At 40.2% G+C, this 22,212-nt stretch overlaps 1 protein-coding gene across 4 annotated transcripts in view; it reads right to left on the bottom strand.

The window, feature by feature from the left end:
* The window catches only part of ncaph2 (non-SMC condensin II complex, subunit H2), a 59,897-nt gene that overhangs the window by 24,763 nt on the left and 12,922 nt on the right, over positions 1-22,212 (bottom strand). For all 4 annotated transcript variants that reach the window (XM_063072904.1, XM_063072903.1, XM_063072902.1 and 1 more), the window contains exons 5-14: positions 19,990-20,071; positions 19,433-19,504; positions 17,560-17,639; positions 16,518-16,672; positions 14,234-14,320; positions 10,363-10,460; positions 10,161-10,232; positions 8,537-8,603; positions 4,606-4,710; positions 4,269-4,322 (exon numbers count right to left, since the gene is read on the bottom strand). In XM_063072904.1, coding sequence (XP_062928974.1) covers positions 4,269-4,322; positions 4,606-4,710; positions 8,537-8,603; positions 10,161-10,232; positions 10,363-10,460; positions 14,234-14,320; positions 16,518-16,672; positions 17,560-17,639; positions 19,433-19,504; positions 19,990-20,071 — 872 coding nt within the window. The remainder of the gene's footprint in view (positions 1-4,268; positions 4,323-4,605; positions 4,711-8,536; positions 8,604-10,160; positions 10,233-10,362; positions 10,461-14,233; positions 14,321-16,517; positions 16,673-17,559; positions 17,640-19,432; positions 19,505-19,989; positions 20,072-22,212) is intronic.

The following is a 22,212-nucleotide window of genomic DNA, read 5'->3' as shown; positions in this document are numbered from 1 at the left end:
GACCGCTGCTTTTTATGATGTATGCCAATGATTTGGACTATGGGTTTAATGGATCTGCAGCTAAATTTGCCAATGATATAAAGGTAGGTGGAGGAGCGGGTAGCATTGAGGAAACAAAGAGGCTGCAGAGAGACATAGATAGTTTAGGGGAATGGGCAAAGAAGTGGCAAATGAAGTACAATGTTGGAAAGTGTATGGTCATGCACTTTGGTGGAAGAAATAAACAGGCATACTATCATTTAGATGAGGAGAGAATTCAAAATGCAGAAATGCAAAGGGAGTTGGGAGTCCTTGTGCAGAATACCCTAAAGGTTAACCTCCAGGTTGAGTAAATGGTGAAGAAAGCGAATGCAATGTTGGCATTCATTTCTGGAGGTATAGAACATAAGAGCAGGGATGTGATGTTGAGGCTCCTTAAGACATTCGTGAGACCACACGGAGTAATGTGTGCAGTTTTGGGCTCCTTATTTTAGAAAGGATATACTGACATTGGAAAAGGTGCAGAGAAGATTCACGAGAATGATTCCAGGAATAAAAGGGCTACCATATGAGGAACGTCTGGCAGCTCTTGGGCTGTATTCCCTAGAGTTCAGGAGAATGAGGGGGGATCTCATAGAAACATTCCGAATGTTAAAAGGCCTGAGCAGATTAGATATGGCAAAGTTATTTCCCATGGTAGGGAGTCTAGGACAAGAGGGCATGACTTCAGGATTGAAGGACGACCATTTAGAACAAAGATGTGGAGAAATTACTTCAGTCAGAGAGTGGTAAATCTGTGGAATTTGCTGCCATGAGCGGCTGTGGAGGCCAAGTCATTGGGTTCATTTAAGGCAGCGATGGATAGGTTCTTGATTAGCCAGGGCATCAAAGAGTATGGGGAGAAGACAGGGGAGTGGGGTTGACTGGAAGAATTGGTTCAGCCCATGATTGAATGGCGGAGCAGACTCGATGGGCTGAATGGCCTGTGTCTTCTCCTACATCTTATGGTCTTATAACAACTCAAGTTTTCCCAAACCAGAAACTCTGGATAAACCTTAGGCTTAGACCTGTGGTATTCGAGGCTGGTGATCCTGAATCCTGCAAGTAGTCCAAGTATGACCTACAGAAGGCCATCATAACAGAGTAAAGACAATGAAATTAAAGACACAATCAGATGTACAGCAGCTATTACATCCTAGAAGGTGAGACCTAACAGTATAAGAAACATTGATGCTTCACTCCCCAGTGAGTTCAACAACTTTGAAAGGGAGAATAATACTAAACCTATAAAATCCCTACAGCATCCAGCGACACTGATGATGGACCTCCATCACCCAGGACATGCTCTCTTCTTGCTGCTGCCATCAGAAAGATGGTACAAGAGCCTCAGGAGGGACAGCTATCACCACCAGGGACAGCTATTACCCCTCCACCATCTGGGTCTTTAACCAAAGAGGATACCTTCACTCAACTTCACTTGCCTCATCATTGAAATGTTCCCACAACTTACTGACTCAACTTTCAAGGACTTTTCATCATGTTCTCGATATTTATTGCTTACTTATCTATTATCATTTCTTCCTTTATGTATTTCACAGATTGCTGTCTTTGCAAACTGGTTGAACACCCAAGTTGGTGTGGCATTTCATTGATTCTATTATGGTTATTATTCTATTATAGATTTATTGAGTATGGCCACAAGAAAATGAATCTCAGCATTGTATATGGTGACATAGATGTATTTTGATAATAAATTTACTTTAAACTTTGACACTGTGATCTCTATGTGAGGGTGACATAACATCTTTGAAGAGGGTGAAGCCTTGCAAGCTGTCAGGTCCCAATGGTGTGCCTGGCAGGATACTGAAAATCTGTGCCAATCAACTGCCTAGTGTTCAAATACATCTTCAACTTTTCACTGCTGTGGTCTGATGTTCCCACCTGGTTCAAAAAGACAGCAGTTATACTGATGCCCAAGAGAAGGATAAGCTGCTTCAACCACATCTATCGTAATGAAATGCTTTGAGAAGTTGGTTATGGCTAGAATTAACTCTTGCAGAGCAACAACTTGGTCCCGCTGCAATTTGTCTACAGTGGATGCAAAAGCCAATGGCTCTCCACTCTACTTTGGAGCACCTAGACAACAGCAAAAAAAATACAAACGCCAGATTCAGTATTCAATACCCTCAGTATTAATCACCAAGCTTCTAAACCTCAGCCTCTAGTACCCCCTCTGCAACAGGATCCTCTATTTCATCTTTAAGAAACCAGTCAGTAAATATCAGTGATACCATCTTCTCCTCACTGATAACACTGGTACTTCTCAAAGATGCACATATTCACTGCCATACTTGCTCTACACACATGACTGTGTAGCTAAGTACAGCTCAAATGCCATTTTCTATTATAAATTTACTGTTGTTGGTAAAATCTCAATGGCAATGAGGTGTACAGGAGGCAGATCAGCTGGTTGAGTGGTGTTGCACCAACTACCTTGCATTCAACATCATCAAGATCAAGAAACTGATTGTAGACTTCAGGAAGGGGAAGTTGGGAGAACACATAACAGTCCTCATTTGAGGGTTTAGTAGTGGAATGGGCAAGCAGCTTTAAGTTTGTGGGTGTCAACATCTCCAACAATCTGTCTGGGACCTAACACATTGATGCAATCACAAAGGTGGCATGCCAGTGGGTCTACTTCATTGGAGGTTTAAGATCAAGATTAGGTTCATTATCATTAACACAGGTTTGGAAATTTCTCATTCGTTTTGGTATGTCACTAAAGACTCCTGCAAATTTTTATAGCTGTATGGTGGAAAGCATTCTAACTGGTTGCATCACAGCCTAATATGGAGGCTCCAATGCATAGGATTGCAAGAAGAGTTGTAGTATCAGCAAGCTCCATCACAAGCACAACCCCACCACCAGCACCCACCATCGAGGCAGTCTCAATAACGCAGAATCTATCATTAAGAACCCTCACCATGAGAAACATACTTCATTAGGGAGGAGGCAGAGGAGTCTTAATGGTTCAGTAAGAGCTTCTTCCCCTCAGTTATTAGATTTCTAAATGGTCTATGAACACTACCTCATTATTACTTTCTGTGCACTATTTTGTAATTCAGGTGTTTGCACAATACTGCTGCTACTTTATTAAATTAACAAATTTCATGTCATACAAGACAGTGATGATAAAACCTGATTTTGAACCTGCATCTTACCTAGTTTCGTTTCACCTTGCAATTACGCTCTCTCCGAGCTCAAGTTTCCAAAAAAAAACTAATTCCTGGAGTAATTCCTTCACAACATCCATTCTGCCTTTGCTTCACCTGATGTTGTTATGGTCTTCTCCCCACAGGTACTGCCCCAAACACCTTCATAACATACACCAAATCATTACATTCTTCATAAGTAATTGATGCCCCTTTGCAAATCACCATTCAATAATTCCCTCTAATTCCAGTTTCCTTTGACAAATCCACACTTTTGCCTCCAACAATTCTATTTTCAGATACCCACACACTGGTTTCTACCCCTCCTAGGGCAACACACTAGCTCTCACAGTAACAAATAACATTCTATCAAAATTATCAAATTAAGCTTTTTTAAAACATTTCCTGACTTGTCTACAACACTTAGCACCATATTCTTCTGCATTGCTGAATTACTTTCAAAGATCTACGGAAAGTCTTATGTAATGGCTTCTCATCCATTCTTGTAATTGCCTCTGGAGGCATCTCTGGACCCTCTCCAGCTTTTCACTTAAATACAGTTGACCCCTTTGCAACTACTTCAAACAACATCAGTTTACTCCTACAGAATTCATAAATCACCACCCAAAATTTTATGACATGGAATAAAATTTACTCTCAATTTTTTTTTCCAATTCACTTTTCTTGATGCACGTGCAGATGATGCGATTTTCCAGGAATACAATCCCTCTAACGTGGGGGTTGCTTATTCTGGTCAACAGAAACAGCATCAAAAATGTGACATCCGATTTCTCATTAAACTGCAAACGTGAACTCTTCTTTGCCACTAGCTTTCCAATCCATCCACAGCAAATGTGGCCAGAGGACAAGAAACAGACCAGATAGGGAATGAGATTAAGGAAATGAGTAAACCAAGTGCTCAGTGATGAAATAGGATTCAGTCAGGATTTGGGTGCTATTCCTTTTACAGCTGAATCACCTCGATTCTTTCAGTCAATAAAGTCAGGGAAGATCCTTTTAATGAACCACTGAGATGGGAATAAAAACTGGCCTTAATTTATAAGCATTAATTCTCACCTGCAAACATCGGTCCTCTTTTTTTGTTCTTTGTATCACTCTGTCCACCATAATCTAATAAATTAAAAGAAAAAGGGAGCAGTGCAACAAAGAAACAGAGAAAACTATTTTAACGGCAGTAAACATCACTGTGCAGAGTACACCAACTGCAAGCCACTTTAAAACAGATTTCAGTTTATAAATCTTGTCTACGGATAACTTGCTTTCAACAGAAGATACCCACAATATTTGATACATGTAATAGTGACATTTGAAACATCCATGCTCAGTGCAGACCCCAGGGGCCACAGTCTATTATTCAATGATCATTGGGAGAATCATATCAGGAGCCACTCACATGTTCCAGAGAACCATTTCCCAAAGTCTTTCACTTTTCCAAAGCTTTTCCGCTTCCGTTTGGTTCCTGTGACATTGACACATGATGGGATGATAAAATACCTTCCTAAAAAAGACAAAAGTCACCCCATCACCATTTTGACAACAGAACAGTAAAACTTTAAAAAAATCAAACAGCTTAACAGCCTGAATAATTCCCTGTCCCTACATCACAATCAGCCATAATCAATAACATCTGATTTACTGGTAGTCGGTGTTTGAACTTGGATCATTTGATTTCTGGGCTATAGATATCAAGTTTCAAGTCAGATCTCCAGTATAAACAAGATGGCACATTCCAAAACACCAGCTTGCGCAAAATAGCTCACTCCAAATCAGTGTTTAGTCAATTCTTGAAACAATGGACCAAAAGGCAAAGACATTATCCAGGAACAGACCTTTCAGCACCGCAAACCGTCATCACCATTCAATAATGAAAATGCACATCACCTTCACTTGCAATTCTTTTTAATATAAACACCACAATCCTTAATAATCTTGGCTAATATCTATAGAGCTCATCTAACATCTAAACTCTTGTGAAAGATGAGGTTCTCCAGATTACAGCTAATTACTGTGTGAAAATTTATTCCTGAAAGTATCATTCAACAGTCTGGCAGTAACATTGAGATTAACCATTTCCCAAACAGTTTTGCTAGAAAGTGCTGGCATTGAGACTGGGATAAAATCCAACTCTCTTTCTCGTCTTGGTTCCATGGAGTAACATCACTGACAGCCCAAGATTATGTCAAAATTAACCACCTAGCTTAAATGCCAACAACATCAGAACACAACTTATCCACAGCTGTCAACTTAGTTGGCATCTCATCAAGTACCTAAAATGTTAATTCTTTCTATCCAGTGACTGTAGGGTACACCATCTGAAATAAATACAATCCAGGCTTTTCAGACAACACCTCCCACCAGACTTATAGGAAACACCTACCAGTTCTTTCTCATGTAACATATTGTTTAGACTTTACCACCAACTGGTTAAACCCTAGAATTTCCTACCCAATAGTATTGTAGAAGTACTTTGACCAGAAGGACTGCAGATGAACAAGGCAGCAGCTCACCACCTGGAGTTGGATTATGTTAGCAAGAAGAAATTTAAAGACACATATGCTTCATGGAACTATGACACCGTGGCCATTACACAAACTTGGCTGTCACAAGGGCAGGAATAGTTGCTGGATGATCTGGGATTCAAAAGGAACAAGTAAGGAGGTAAAAGAGGTGGGGCAGTGGCATTGTTAATTACAGAGAGTATCATAGCTGCAGAAAGGGAAGACATCATGGAGGGATCATCTACTGAGTCAGTGTGGGTGATTGCCAGAAAGAGGAAGAGAACGATTGCCGGTGGGAGTATTCTATAGAACCCCCAATTGCAAGAGACACTGAAGAACAGGACTTGGAAAGGTGTAAAAATAGGGCTGTGTCATGCATGATTGTAACTTCCTTAATACTGAATGGCACTTCATTACCGCAAAAAAGGCTAGATTGGGCAGAGCTTGTTAGATACGTTCAGGAAAGATCCTTGACACAATACAGTATGTCGACAGGCTGACTAGAGGAGAAGCCATATAGAATTTAGTACTAGGCAATGAATCTGGTTAGGGGACAGATCTCTTGGTGGGTGAGTACAGTATTTCAGAGTGACCATAGCTTGCTGACCTTTACCATAGCCATGGTCAGGGATAGGAGCAGATGGTATGAGAAAGCATTTAATTGGGGGAAAGCGAATTCTGATGCTATGAGGCAGAAACTTGGTATCATAAATTGGGAACAGATATACTCGGGGAAATGCACAATGAAAATGTGGAGGTTGTTTAGGGAGCACTTGCTTGGCATTCTGGATAGGTTTGTCCCATTGAGGCAAGAAAAGGATGATAGTATGAAGGAACCATAAGAACCAACAGAGAAGTGGAACATCTAATCAAGAGGAAGAAAGAAGCATATTTAAGGTTTAGGAAGGATCAGACAGGACTCTTGAGAGAGAAGAAGCTTAAGAAGGGACTTAAGAGAGCTAGAAAAGTTCAAAAGCATTGTCTGTCACCCGCAGAACATCACCATGGTTTACCGGTACTATCTTGCAAAAGTTGCTGGTGGTGTGATGGAAGGGCATATTAGAAGGTTTTTGCGAGTAGGATTACGAAAAACTCTAAAACATTCTACACATAGTTGAAGAACAGGAGGATAACTAGGGCAAGGGAAGGACTGAGCCATGATAAAAGTGAAAAACATGAGCCTGGAGTTTGAGGAGGTCCTTAATGAATACTTTGCTTCTGTATTCACCAATGAGAGGGACCTTGACGAATATGAGAACTGTTTAGAACAGCCTAATACGCTGGAACCTGTCAGTAAAAAAAAGGATGTACCAGAACTTCCAAACAGCATTAGGATAGATAAGTCCCCAAGGCTGGACGATATATGCTCCAGGTTACTATGTGAAGCAAGGGAAGAGATTGCTGCACCTTTGATGATGTTCTTAGAGTGCTCACTGGCCACAGGAGTAATACCAGAAGATTGGAGAATGGCAAATGTTATGCCTTTGTTCAAGAAAGGTAGTAGGAATAATCCTTAGAATAACACACCAATGAGTCTTACATCGGTGGTGGGCAAGCTATTGGAGCTGATTCTAGAGAAAGGATTAACAAATATTTGGAGCATTGTCTGATTCGAGATACTCTGCAAAGCTTTCTGAGAGCAGATCGTGCTTCATGAGCCTGATTGAATTGTTCCAGGTGACATAACAAATTGTTGATGGTAAAGCGATGGATGTGGAGTTTAGTAAGGCATTCAACAAAGCTCTCAACGGCAGGCTCATTCAGAAAATCAAGAGAAATGGAATCCAGGGAAACTTGGCTGTATGGATTCAGAATTGACTTGCCCACAGAAAGCAGAAGATAGTGGTAGATGGAGTGTACTCTGCTTGAAGGTCAGTTTACCTGTGCTGTTCCGCAGGGATCTGTACTGACTTAGATCAGGAAGTAGAAGTGTGCGTTAGTAATTTATAGATGACAGGAAGGTTGATGGTGTTGTGGATAGTATTGAAGATTACTGTAGGTGAAAAGTGGCAAATGGAGTTCAATCCAGAAAAGTGTGAAGTGATACACTTTGGAAGGCCATACTTGAAAGTGGAATACAAGTTCAATGACAGGATTCTTAACAGTGTGGAGGAACAGAGGAATCCTGAGGTCTACTTCTATAGATCCTTCAAAATTGCCGGGCAAATTGAAAGGGTGGTTAAAAAGACATTAGACAGGGGACTGAGTTCAAGAGTACCCAGGATAATGTTGCAGCTCTAAAAAAAAAACTCTGGTTAGACCACACTTGGAGTAATGTGTTCAAGTTTGATCACTTCATTAAAGGAAAGATGTGGAAATTTTAGAAAGGGTACCGAAGAGATTTATCAGGATGCTGCCTGGAATAGACAGCATGTCTGATGAGGAAAGTTTGAGCAAACCAGGTTTTCTCTCTTTGGAGCGACGGAGGATGAGAGGTGACCTGATTGAGGTTTGTAAGATGGTAAGAGGCATAGATAGAGTGCACACCTACAGCCTTTTTCTCAGGCCAGAAATGGCTAATATGAAAGAACATAATCTTAAGGCGATTGGAGGAAAGTATAGGAGGGATGTCAGTGGTAGTTTATATATAAAATTGATCTTGGAGTAGATTAAAAAGTCAGCACATCATGGGCGGAAGGACCTGTACTGTGCTGTATATGATCTAGAATGATATAGAGTTATCACCAGGCTCCTCCAGTTGGATTTTTGATAAAGAACCCAGTCACAGTTAAATCAAATAAATGATTTGGTTTGATAGGAGTTCATATCTTCAGGCTGGGTTCCTGAAACAACAGACACAACACCTGGAGAAGTTCAGGTGGATACCTTTCTTGAATGGCTTGTCTTGTGTGGCTTCAAAGGGGTCCAAGCTCCTCCAAGGATCAAGCACTTCCTGCAGCATAAAAAATAATAACTGAAGATAGTGCTTTTGCAATTGTATAGCAATGCTGAGTGGATATCACTATAGTAGGAGCACAGTAACATAAGCTGACAGGTCCATTCAGAAGATGCACAGGAACCCTTGCAAACTCCGCCTCATAATCACACATCATCCTAACTTGGAAATGTACACCTGATCCTTTATAACTGCTTGGTCAAGGTCTGGGTACTCCCTTCTTAATAGTGGTCAAAGTCAAGTGTTGCTCTATCACTTTATTAAGGTTACTTGATAATAGGTAATAAATTCAAGAAATATCATCCAATTCAGTATTTCTGGGTGAAACTGAAGTGTTTGCATACACTTTTGTCTTTCAAACTCATGTGCTGGACCCGTTTATCATTAAGGAGATTCCTCCTGCTGCTAAGTATTCAATTGTCCATCATTCACATGTGGATGTGACAGGACTGAAAAACTTATTTTCAAAGTACATATATGTCATCATATATTTACCTTGAGATCCTTTCATCTGATCCAGTCTGGTTGCATGATAACTTAGCTTATAACATGCAGCTGCTGCTCTCTGGCTCTTGTATCATGGATTCATCAAGTTGACAATGCACTTTGAGAAACTGATGCTCTTCTAAATCCATGGTGAACCAAAACTGGTCCTTGTCAGCATGGTAATGAATAACACACTGCATGTGTTGTTTACAAATCATATTTGTAAATAAACCTCAACAATTTAGCAGCCCCAATTAATTCTTTCAGAGTAAAACTATGCTCTTTTCCAAATTAAATTACGTTCATTTAAAAAGGTAGTTAAGATACTCAAAGCAATTCCATCCACCGAAAAAAAAGCATGTTACAAACAAAACATACTTAATTTGTTTAAAGTTCAGTCTCTTTCCAGGAAGCTGAACAGTTCTTAATAGTGCAGGAAACAGAACAGGTTCTGATTTTACAATTTAGTGTGTCAATTTCCAAATACTGTTCAACTAGATAGACTGACTTAGCAACCGAAGGAAGAAGGTAAATTGTAATCAGGCCTCACAACTATGCTGCAGCTCTGATTAGTCTAGGAAAGGAATTTTGGCTACAGCACTAATCTTGCAATGTGAACCACACTGCTGCCTGAATTATATATTATAGAACCCTCCCAATGTTAACACAGGTTCAATGAGATGGAAACTGCAGGGTTTATGTGCTGGGTGCACCTTTGTTCAATAGGAATCAAGTCTGAATGCATGGAAACTAATTGATCCAATTTATCCTCAATATATCTTTTTTTTCGATATTAGCAAATGGATTACTGAATAATTTCAGACAACAGTTAAGAACTAGAGATTTCCTTCTTTTAAGTTTCATGTTCATCAGCATCAATACTTGTCTTTATTATTCCAGTTTTATATAATTAACTGAATTCAGGTTCACAAATATCAGACTTCTGTACTTTTAGTCCAGTCTTATAACTGCTAGGATACCACATCCAGTGTTAGAATCAGACTTCCTGCAGATTATTTTCTTAAATTTAAAACACTGAATGATGATTCCAGAATTTGTTAGCATTACCTTTCTGTCCACTGGGTCAATTGTTTTCACTCGTTTCTCACGGAGGGCATAACCCGGAGCCTCAGATACACCCTGCAGGGACATGAAGTGTCAACACTACACATCAGGAGCAAAAATATAGCAACCCGCAGCCCACTGTACAAATGCTCTGGTTCCTCACAGATCCAATCTTCTAAATATCTTCCCCCACAACAGCTCCTACCTTCTGTCTTGCAATGTGTTCCTGATCCATCTTTTCTTCTGGTAACTGTGGGAGAAAATCATCATCAGCATCGCCACCATCATCAATTCCTGTGCGGCCTAAGGTAAGAGGAGACGATAAATGTGTTTAGTCCAGAAAGTAAGTACTTGGGTACAACCAGCTCCCAAAAGCAAATTCCAGGAAGATAATTAGAAAATAAAGAGTTGAGTTTAAAAATATAGGCACATTATGGGTCTCCATGATCGAGTTGGCTCCCTGTAAGAACATATTTAGTGGGACTTGACAAATTTCATCTGCTGCAGCCATTTTAAAATGAAGCCTGCAGCACCACATTAGAAAATTCTGTTCATTTCTCTTAATCTGAGTAATAGATTATGTCTCATTGTTGGTGCGAACAGACACTGCATTTCATGGGAACAAAGCATTAGATTGTCAGTTTGAGTTAGGCAGATATGCAAACCCCTTCTCAATACTGACACCTGGAAAGACAGTTAAGCAGTTGTCTGTTATTAATTGTAGGGCTTTCTGCACCACATATTTCAGTTTAAGTTAACTGTGGGTTAAGAGAGAACAATCTCAACACAAGAGTATACCGATAAGAACCATGGTTTATTTATTCGAAAGAGGGGAAAAAAGACTTCACTTGGATTAACTGCGTCAATCATTTCTTTCCCCAACAGATCAAGGGTCTGATGCCCACAGCCCAGATTGAAATACAAATACTAGTCCTTTGTGTGAAGCATCAAGGATCACCAGAACTTTCAGTGCCATAGAATCTAGAATCTAAATTTCCATGGAGATAAAAAGACATGCAACTGGTAAACTGGATAATGCTTCTGAATTAATGAGAAACACCAGGTGCTATGTCAATGACATTTAAAACAACTCAATCACCATTTGGTACTTTATTTAAGAAGGGCTGTGAGCTGTGCAGAGAAGCCAAAAAACTCCAGGTTGGGGAGCTTAACATCAGTGATTGCAAGGATTCTGACAGATGGATCTGCATTTGGAAAGATAATAAGTGATTAGGGATAATCAGCATGATTGTGCTTGGGAAAATTTCTCACAGGTTTGGCTTATTTTTGAAGAAGTAACCAAGAAGATTGACAAGGACAGGGTGGTAGATGTTGTCCAAGCCAATTTTAGCATGGCTTCTGACAAGGTCCACACGGAAAGCTGGTCAGGAAGGTTATATCACAAGGAATCCAGAGTAAGCTGGCGAACTGGATGCAAAATTGACCTGGTGGAAGGAGACACAGTGGTAATGCAGATGATTTTGAGGTGCAACCAGTGGTGTCCTACAGGGATTAGTTCTGATCCCCCTGTAGTTTGTCACATACGCTGATTTGACCAGCAAGTTTGCAGATTATATCAAAATTGGTGATGTGCTGGACAGTGAAGGTTGTCTATAGCTGCCACAGCATATAGACCAACTGGGAAAGTAAGCAAAGGACTACCAGATGAAATTAAAGTTTAGACAAGTGCAGAGTGATATATTCTGGGATATTAAACCTTGGCAGGACATACAGAGTGATATAGAACAGAGAGACCTAGAGGTAAAATTACATAGTTCCCTAAAACTGGCACTGCAGGTAGACAAGATTGTGAAAGTGCGTTACATATTTGCTTTCATCAGTTGGAGCACTGTGCACAAGAGTTTGGACATAATGTTATAGCTATACAAGATGCTGGTGAGACAACATCAGGAGTATTATTTTGCTGGTCTGGTCTCTGTAACGGTAGAAGGATGTGATTAATATAGAGACAGCACAGAAATGACTCAAACATAGCGGGTAGGAACTGCTTTCTTGGTGCAAAGGAAGCTGAGGGATGACCTTAGAGAGGGCTGAAATTATGTGGGACATAAGATGAAAGGTTCCTCCTCCTTAGATTAGAGTACATCCTTGTGTGTGTGTATATATAAAAATAATGTAAGGGGTGAGACTTCAAGATAAAGATTAGCTCAATTTGTTATACACATATCAAAACATACATTGAAATAAGTCATTTGCGTCAACAACCAACACAGTCCGAGGACATGCTGGGGGCAGCCCACTAGTGTCACCATGCTTCTGGCCCTAACACAGGATGCCCACAACTTACAAATCCATGTGTCTTTGGAATCTGGGAGGAATCCAGAGCACTTGGAGGAAAGCCACATGGTCACAGAGGGAACACACTGTCATACTGTACAAACTCCTTACAGACAGCAGCAGGAATTGAACCTGGGCTGTTGGCGCTGCACAATGTTACACTAACCATGACGCTACAGTGCCACCCACAAGGAGACCTAAAGGACAAGACAGACAGACAGACAGACATACACACACACACACACACACACTGGTGGATGTATGAAACAAGCCAGAAGAAGTGATAGAGGCAGGTAGAATTGAAACATTTGAGATACCTGGACAGATACACAGACAGGAAAGATTTAGGTGGATGTGGCCCAAATTCATGCTCAGGCTGGTAGCTTAGTTGGCGTGGGTAAACTGGCATGAAGGGCCTGTTTCCATGTAGTACAATTCTATAAATCAATGATTTAAGTTGAATAAATCACTTCATTTTCTGTCCTGTGAAAGTTTTGATTGCCAGGATAACAGGTTTGAGGAGAGTACAACTAGCTTGAGTCGATATTCAAGTTTAAAAGAATAGAAGGTGACCACATTGTATGACTATTCTTAGCTAGTTTAATACAGTCGATGCAATGGTCATGTTTCTCCTGATTGGGGCGTACAAAACCCGGGTTTAGTTTCACAGGTTGGTCATTCAGGACCAAGGAGAAATTTATTTACTCAGAAAGTGGTAAATTCTTTAACAGCAAGTGCTAAAGAAACTCAGTGGCTGAGTATATGCTGGAAAGAGGTTGATGGAGTTTCAAGATGTCAAGCAAATCTGATTAGTGCAAGAAAATGACACTGACCTTGGCTGTCATTTTATTGCATGCTGCAACAAACACAGGAGCTCAGTGGCTTACCCTGTCATTCATTTCTTGTACAAGTTACCAGACTAGTAACAAGAAGCCTGAACATGGAGAGAAGTTCAGATCCCACCAAGAATATAAGAAAAAGTAGCAGATTCAATAGCTCCACTGTGGACAGTTGTAAGCCTGGCTGAAAAAGGAGGAGGGCTGGGCCTGGGGATAGCAACCCCATCTTGTAAAAACCTTCTGTGTACAGAAATGCCAACAGAAGCTCCAAAGATTTCATCCCTGGGAGAGGAATGAGAAAATGGGCTATATAGGGAGATAACGAAAGACAGGCTCAAAGAGGACTCTGGCAGCCAATGCCCCAGAAGGGGTGATGGACCTGAGAAGAAGCAGCTATTGAGCCTTTCATCTATGCTCTATCGTTCAAGAGGACTATGGCTGAAATTTTACATTAGTGCTACTTTCTAGCAGTAAACACCATAATCTCCCTGTTCCCTTACAACCTAAAACAAAAGGTAGCTAGGGAGTATAATTTTAAGCTATTTCTTTTTAAAAATCTGTAATTACAAAATGCTAATGTTGATATTAGTTGCCATACAACTCCAAGGTTCTTACAAGATCTCATCTGCATCGTTATTGCTCTTCAAGGAAGTAAATTTGCCATTGTTACCATGCCAAGTCTATATCTGTTTCTGTACCCTTAACTGCAATGTTAAGTACACATTGCGGCTTACTCTTAATTGTCTTCTTGGTTCAGGAGAAATTACCATTTGATAGTATATTGTGGTCTTACCAGTGATATCCTTATCTGTGAACAAATAAATAAAAACTACAGGCAAAACAGGAATAACGTTTGCACTGCAATTGATGCCCTCATCACTCAGACCCTTCTCTTCAGATAAACAGCTGTACCAAAATTTTCCAGAGCACTATACTTACCTACATCATCTGAAAAGTGCAATGCTAGAACAGGAGCTTTACTGTCGTGATTATCCATCACCATGTCTTGTGCAAAATCTTGCAGGCCTACGAATAAAACATTGTATGAAGTAATGAGCAGAATCCAACTGTGCTGCCTGCCTGCACTCATAGCACACATTTCACACAACCTTCTGTGTTCTCAGCAAGTGCTAGCAGCAATCTTGGGAGACATCTGTCCTCCTTCTAATTTCCAACTTCAAAGAATCATACAGCAGAGGAAGCCAAGAATATCGTAGCTGTAATGACTCAAAAGTTCTTAACAACTCAACCCACTTGGTCTTTATGCCAATTTCTTCAAATCCATGTCTTATTATTTTTCCCATCAGTCGAAACAGTTACATTTTAAACACGCTTCAACACTTGTTAAATTTCCTCTTAACCCTGTCCAAGAGTTCCCCAGCTTTTCCAATCTCCCTCATTATTAGCGTTATGCATTCCTGGTATCACTACAGTAAAATTAACCTAAAATTAAGACTTTGAACTTCTACTAACTTTTAGTAGGACAAAATCCAAAATCAACACAGAAACCAATATACCAAGAGATGTTTCAAAGACTATCCCACAGAGCAAAGAGTTAAACAAACAGAAGGTTTGAGGAAGTTTACAGCCTTGAAAGCTAAAAATGCACTAATTGCCAGGGAAGCTACCTCATTAGATATATTTAAAACACAGTTACAGAGGTTTTTGCATAGCAGAAGCATTAAGGATTATGGGGAAAGGTAGGTAGATGGAGCTGAGTCCACAGCCAGATCTGCCATTATCTTAGTGAATGGGGGCAACAGGCTCGATGGACCACATGGCCCATTCCTGCTTCTATTTCTTCAGTTCTCATTACAGAAAGGCCAAGATCTCAGAGGGTTTTAGATCTGAAGGATGCTCTTGAAGCATAGCTATGGAGAATTTGAAAACAAGGCCAAATATGCCAAAACCAAGCAGTGTAATAGTAGTGACAACAGAAATTATTGAATGAAATGGATAAATGTGAACTATATAACTGATTTAGATGTTTACATGGAACATTTATTGGATAGGAGGTAATTATGGTGCACTGTAGAAAAGTTGGAAATAGGTTTAGCTCAGCCTCAAACAGAAGTATTGTGTAGGAATGAAGAAAACAATTGCTTTGGTCCTCCAAGTGATTACAGGGAAGTAGTTTTGGTTCAGTCAAAGACCCAATTAAAAAGAGGGGTAAATAGATGATGACAGGAAGCACGTCAGTATACAGGTGGAATCTAACTTAATGTTTCAGAGGCATTGCCCAAAGGCAAGATTTAAGAAATAACTGGCAAGAACTGGTCATTGGCACACTTCAACGTTAATGGCACAGAACAGCAGGAGTTCCCAGAATTCAGTACTGCAGTGTAATGTTCAAAGAGATTTTACTTCAGGACCATTATAAAATAGTTCAAGGAATTTCATACCCAGAGACACCATATAAAGAATTACAACCCACGCCTATTAAATCTGATATTCCATAAATTTATTTCAACTTTGGTTGGGGAAAATTTGGTTAACTCCATGGTTACATCACACCAAGACCAGATAATAAAGCTAGCATTCAAAAAACTATGTTGTTGATGTTAGACTCAACCAAAGGAAGGAAATGTTACCTCTGCAGAAGAAGGACATAATGTCAAGAATTTTTAAATGAGGAAATCAGCTGGCTTTATTTGGAAAGTTACATGACCTGCTAATATTCTAAAATCATCACCTTACCATTTTGTAAGACCAGAGGTCCAGAGTCTCTCTTCTAGATCTGTATTGTAACAATCCCAATCAAATCACAATGTCCACTGTTCTGCACCAACCCCAAGTAAATACCAGATACTCTTAGAAAAACCTAATTTGAAACTTTAACTAAAAATCCACTACTGTGGTCTTTAGCCTTTGATTTTCTTCTACTTCAAATCTACTTTTCCTCTTACAAGATACAACATTCCATACTTTAATCATTTCCTGCAGCAAATCATTTCGCACTATGCCAACTTAATATTGAAATTGAAATAATTAAATATTCACTAACATTCAGGGCTCAAATCCAAGGTGACTTGGTAAAAAAGATTGAATTAACGAGTTTATGAGAAGTTAATAACAGAATCACAACAAAACAAAATCACGTACTTGTGAAATAGCAGTTGTTGAATCAGATGGTAATAAAGATCGAAGGTACAGAAAAAGATTGAAAATCAGTGACATTTTCATTGAAAATTCAACACCTGCTTTCGGTCATACACTTAATTACCATTCCTATTATGTTCTGCATTGTCCTGCTGTTGCTTATTTAGATAGCTCATTGGTGATGCGTTTTTCAGCTCCAAAATAAAAGCACCAGTGGCATGAGGAGTGCACGTATTCATTCGGAAATCCTTGCGGCTACCCAGGATCTCTCCTCTTCGGCTATAATTCAGAGCAAACCAGCAGCATTAGGTTCCAAGGATTAAAACTATTTCCTTCAATTCCTATTTCTGAATACCTTCTATTCCCTTGCTGCGTCCTTTGCTGGGATCCAACTCAATGGTCTCAAGTAGACCATTGTGATAAGTAAACATGACCCTCAAGCTAAAACCCAATCCTAAGCTTCACTTCCTCCAACATCTATTAGTTTGGATGCATCTTGGTTGCATGGACCAGTTGGGCTGAAGGGCTGTTTCCATATTGTATGACCCCTGAGACTCTAAAATCCATACTTACACTTCCATGGCAGGTCACCATTTGGGAGACTTGTCCTGGCCTCCTCTTGCTGGCTTCCTGAAAACCTGAGCTGAGATCAGCACAGGAGATAGCACTCAACTTTTACTCCATCTGACTCAGTATATCAGTCAGGTAAGTGTTTATGGAATCGTATCAGCCTTAAGAGGCCACTGATAAAATACCTCTCCTGAACATTTCAATGTGAAACTATTCTGAATGTTGGAAACACTCTATTCATACTTCAGTGCCAGTAAATTAAGCAAACTTAAGTCTGGGACTCAAATACTCCACAGTTCATGTACATATTTGTTGTAAACCCTCAAGCAATATCTTATTCAACTGACAGTCTCAGAAACATTTTAACTTGGCATCTCTATTTTTCTTGACAGCCAATTTATTATTAAGAGCAAACACATCACCCCAACAGCTGAGGTGATGATTCAACCGGAAGCTGTCCAAAATCTCTGCTGAGAGAAAGCAGCAAGGGAAGAAGGAAACCAAGCAAATAAGCAAGGCGTCCATGAGAGGGCAGAAGATGCATTCAATAAAAAGCAGTCATATCAGCCAAAGATGTTGGGCAGCACACTTCATACCTGAACAGTGGATTGTTCTTTTTTTCTATTTCTTCAGGTGGTACCAGTGCCAGTGGCGTTATTGGGATAATGCTCACAACCTTCAGCATTCAGAGAAAGCAAATGACAGTCAGAGCCAAATACAGATAACTGCTGCAAAATTCTGCAATGTTTCTGCATTTAAACACTAATTAAAAATCTTACATCCAGGAGTACACAAGTCCACTTTTTTTTATATTTTACCATTCAGAACAAGTATTCTTACAATGAGTATCCCTATATAAATAGTTGACTGTCACAATTCAATTTTGATCTGCAAATGGTTTTCAGGTCAGCATACCCACGTTCTTTTCTCTCGTCATTAGTTCTATTATAGGCTGACTGTCATCAGGTCACTCAAGAGACTCCCACCCCACAAAAAGACACTGCTTCTAAAAAGAAAATCTACCTCCGGTGAAATCCCAGTCTATTGCAACCTTATATCGCTGCTTACCATGTTATTTAGAATTCAGTTTTGCTCAGCATTTCTTCAATTGCAGAACCATAATTGAGCTCTCCATCTTTTAAGCAGAGATAAATTGTACATCCTATGTTCCATTGTTCACATGTTCATCCTGTTCTAAAGTTGCCACTGCACTTTAAGGGGTTCACCATTGTGGCCTTGAATGTGATAGAACTTTGAGAGCGCAACCATGGAAGTATAATAGACCATAAGACAAAGGAGCAGAAGTAGGCCATTCGGCCCATCGAGTCTGCTCCGCCATTTTATCATGAGCTGATCCATTTTATCCTATTTAGTCCCACTGCCCCGCCTTCTCACCATAACCTTTGATGCCCTGGCTACTCAGATACCTATCAATCTCTGCCTTAAATACACCCAATGACTTGGCCTCCACTGCTGCCCGTGGCAACAAATTCCATAGATTCACCACCCTCTGACTAAAAAAATTTTTTTCGCATTTCTGTTCTGAAAGGGCGCCCTTCAATCCTGAAGTCATGCCCTCTCGTACTAGACTCCCCCATCATGGGAAACAACTTTGCCACATCCACTCTGTCCATGCCTTTTAACATTCGAAATGTTTCTATGAGGTCTCCCCTCATTCTTCTAAACTCCAAGGAATACAGTCCAAGAGCGGACAAACGTTCCTCATATGTTAACCCTCTCATTCCCAGAATCATTCTAGTGAATCTTCTCTGTACCCTCTCCAACGTCAGCACATCCTTTCTTAAATAAGGAGACCAAAACTGCCCACAGTACTCCAAGTTAGATGAGTACAGGTGTGGGACTCATGAAGAGTGGCAGGAAATAATGGTGGGTTCTGATTCAGTGGTTTGAACTGGTGCTATATATTGGTTCACTTACTGTAGTAATTTATATCAGTGAGAAGAGTATAAAAGTATAGAGTGGCCAGGGGGTGGGGGCTTGGCAGTAGATTTTTTTTGGGCTTCACTAATGGGCTGGTCATGAACAGCATAGTGGATCGACGGAATGAGAGATGTGCTGCAGTGAAAGGGGCCCCATACATACCAAGATTAGTATTTTAGTGTTTGCTCTGCTTTGTCCTGATAAATGTACTTTTAAGTACTGTAGATAATTGGAATTTGTATCTTTCTGTCTATCTGAGCTGGCTCAGAGAACCTATCGTTGTAACAAAACAGCCGCGCAAGTTATCAGGGAGTTAAGATGGCACATAATGTGTTGCCTTCATTAGTTGGGAGGTTGAGTTCAAGAGCTGTGAGGTAATGTTGCAGCTCTATAGAACTCTCTAAAAGGCCTGGACTGTGCTGTGACGTCCATGTTCTAAATCTGGGGCGAGGAGAAAAAGATGGTGTTCACAGATGAAATAACCAATAATGCCAAAATACTGTATAATCACAAATAAGGTTTACTTACAGGAGAATTGTCTTCTTTCTCCATATCAATGCTGTTTTTTGAGGGACACTCGATGTCATCTAGAGACAAAAACTGGAAAACAAGGATTTCTGCTGTTAATGACAAAAAAAACCATTAATTCCCAGTGTTTTAATAGATGTACAACACTATGTCACATCAGGGAAGTAACTATTATACTGGATTCCTGACCACAGACTAGATGGCACAGAACCACGCAACTCAGCACCGCTTAGCAGGGCAGTTAAATTTACAATGCTACTTTTAACCAATTCCCAAGAACATTATGTGTACATCTCAACTTTAAAAAGTAATTAATGCCACTATTTCAAGCTCTATTTATACATTTTGTACGTAATTATAGTATTCCCAAGTTAGTGTTCAGAACTGGAATCACCACTTTAGTCTCACATAAAGCTTCTCAATATAACAATTGCATCACTTGGACATTCTCAATTCAAAGTGTACAATGTAGGCCCTTCTTTAGGTTTGATTTAAGCATTCACTAGCAATAAATATTAATTTCAATATATTGTGCATCACAAGTCAGAATTTCTTACTTCCATTTCCGCATTCTGATTATCCAAAGAAATATCATGATCCGTACCACTTTCCCCAATAGATGCTGGCTTCTGATTCCGCCTAAAAGAGTGAAGGTAAAACAACATTTCAAGCAGATTCTATAACAAGAATGTCACTACAATGACATTTTTGCTTCAAGAAAATGGAGACAGGAATTGACTTCATTTTATGATAGTTTGCAACTATTGTAAGTACATTACTGGATGCAAGGGTCCCAAAACAAAGGCCTCGTCTAGGTTCATCAGTCCCACAAAGTCACCAAATTGATTACTAGATGCAACTCTCACCAACACCATTATAATCTGTTACCATGGGTAATCCTCCTGAAACAACATTACAGGTGTCCCCCACTTTTCGAACATTCGCTTTACGAAACCTCACTGTTACGAAAGACCTACATTAGTACCCTGTTTTTGCTAACAGAAGGTGTTTTCATTGTTACGAAAAAAGCAGCACATGAAAAAAATCAGTGCGCGATAAAAGGCAGCGCATGCCCCGAGCAGCCACTCTCCCCCGGATTCGGAACTGCTTTGCTTTAACACATGCCTGTGAGCAGCCATTTGCAAGATGAGTTCTATGGTATCGGAAAAGCCTGAAAGAGCTCGTAAGGGTGTTACACTTAGCGTAAAACTAGACATAAGTGTTTTGATCGTGGTGAACGAAGTAAGGACTAAGTGAGTTTGGCTTCTGGAAGCTGACGAAGATGTTGTTGAAGAGGTTTTGGCATCCCATGACCAAGAACTAATAGATGAAGAGCTGATGCAATTGGAAGAGGAAAGGATAACAATCGAAACCGAATGAGTAATGATAAAGTACGACTTTAATTTTGAAAGGTTACGTAGGTTTAGGGGATATTTGCAAGATGGTTTGAGTGCTTACAAAGAACTGTATGATAGAAAAATGCACGAGGCTCAGCAGTCGAGCAAGCCTTCCACATCAGCCACAGCAGGCAACGAACCTCGACCTTTGACATCGAGGCAGGCAGTCATAGGAGAAGATGAGCTACCTGCTCTAATGGAAACAGACGACGAGATGACACCCCACTGTCCCACCACCCCAACACCCAGGCCGCGGACAGATACCGATTCGCGAAGAGTGCAGCAGTAGCCAGGAGACACACAGAACATCTTTAAGAAAAAAGCCAAAATAAACATGCTAATTAATTAGGTGCCACCCGACACGTAATTGTCGGCCCAGATCACAGGCGATGCAATCGGCACTGATCTGGGCCAACAATTATGTGCCGGGTGGCACCTAATTAATTAGCATGTTTATTTCGGCTTTTTTCTTAAAGATGCGCTGTGTGCCTCCCGGCTACTGCTGCATGCTTTGCGGATCGGTATCGGTTTGCTGCCCGGAGGGTGGGGGCCACTGCACCACCCAAACTCCGATGACTCGGTCTATCACACCACCAGAGTGCTCCGTGCTTTCCCAATTCCAGTAAGTGATACTACACTGTACATACATTATTTCTACTTTATATCGGCTGTGTATTTTTATGTGTTATTTGATATGATTTGGCAGCTTCATAGCTTAAAGGTTACTGGAGAGCGCTTGCGCCGTGTTTTTGCTGACGGCGCTTGCATGAGATTTTCGCTGCGGAGAACAGTTCAGGCAATGATTGTGGAAAAGTATTTCTACTTTATATAAGCTGTGTATTTATCATATCATTCATGCTTTTACTATATGTTACTGTTATTTTACGTTTTATGCGTTATTTGGCATGATTTGGTAGGTTATTTTTGGGTCTGCGAACGCTCACAAAATTTTCCCATATAAATAAATGGTAATCGCTTCTTCGCTTTACGACATTCCGGCTTACGAACCGTTTCATAGGAATGCTCTACCTTCGGATGGCGGGGGAAACCTGTACTTGATGTAGTATTTTTGTGCAATAGTGTTCTATTGATATTAATACTCATGTATAATGGTTCAATATTCAGTGGTTGAATAGTTACATTTTAATATCAGAGAAATAAATGCAATGTACATCCTGAAATTCTTGTTCTTTGCAGACATCCACAAAAACAGAAGAGTACCCCAAAGAATGAGTGATGGTTAAAAACATTAGAACCAAAAGCCCCATCCCCCCATACTCCCCCCTCCCAAGCACAGGCAGAAGCAAAGCAGCGATCCTCACCCACCCCTTTCTGCAAAAAAAGCATCAGCACCCTCCACACACCAAGCATGCAATAGCAAAG

The sequence above is a fragment of the Mobula hypostoma genome, chromosome 20 (genome assembly GCF_963921235.1).
Source record: "Mobula hypostoma chromosome 20, sMobHyp1.1, whole genome shotgun sequence".
Lineage (NCBI taxonomy): Eukaryota > Metazoa > Chordata > Chondrichthyes > Myliobatiformes > Myliobatidae > Mobula > Mobula hypostoma.
This window is presented reverse-complemented; position numbering and strand designations above follow the sequence as displayed.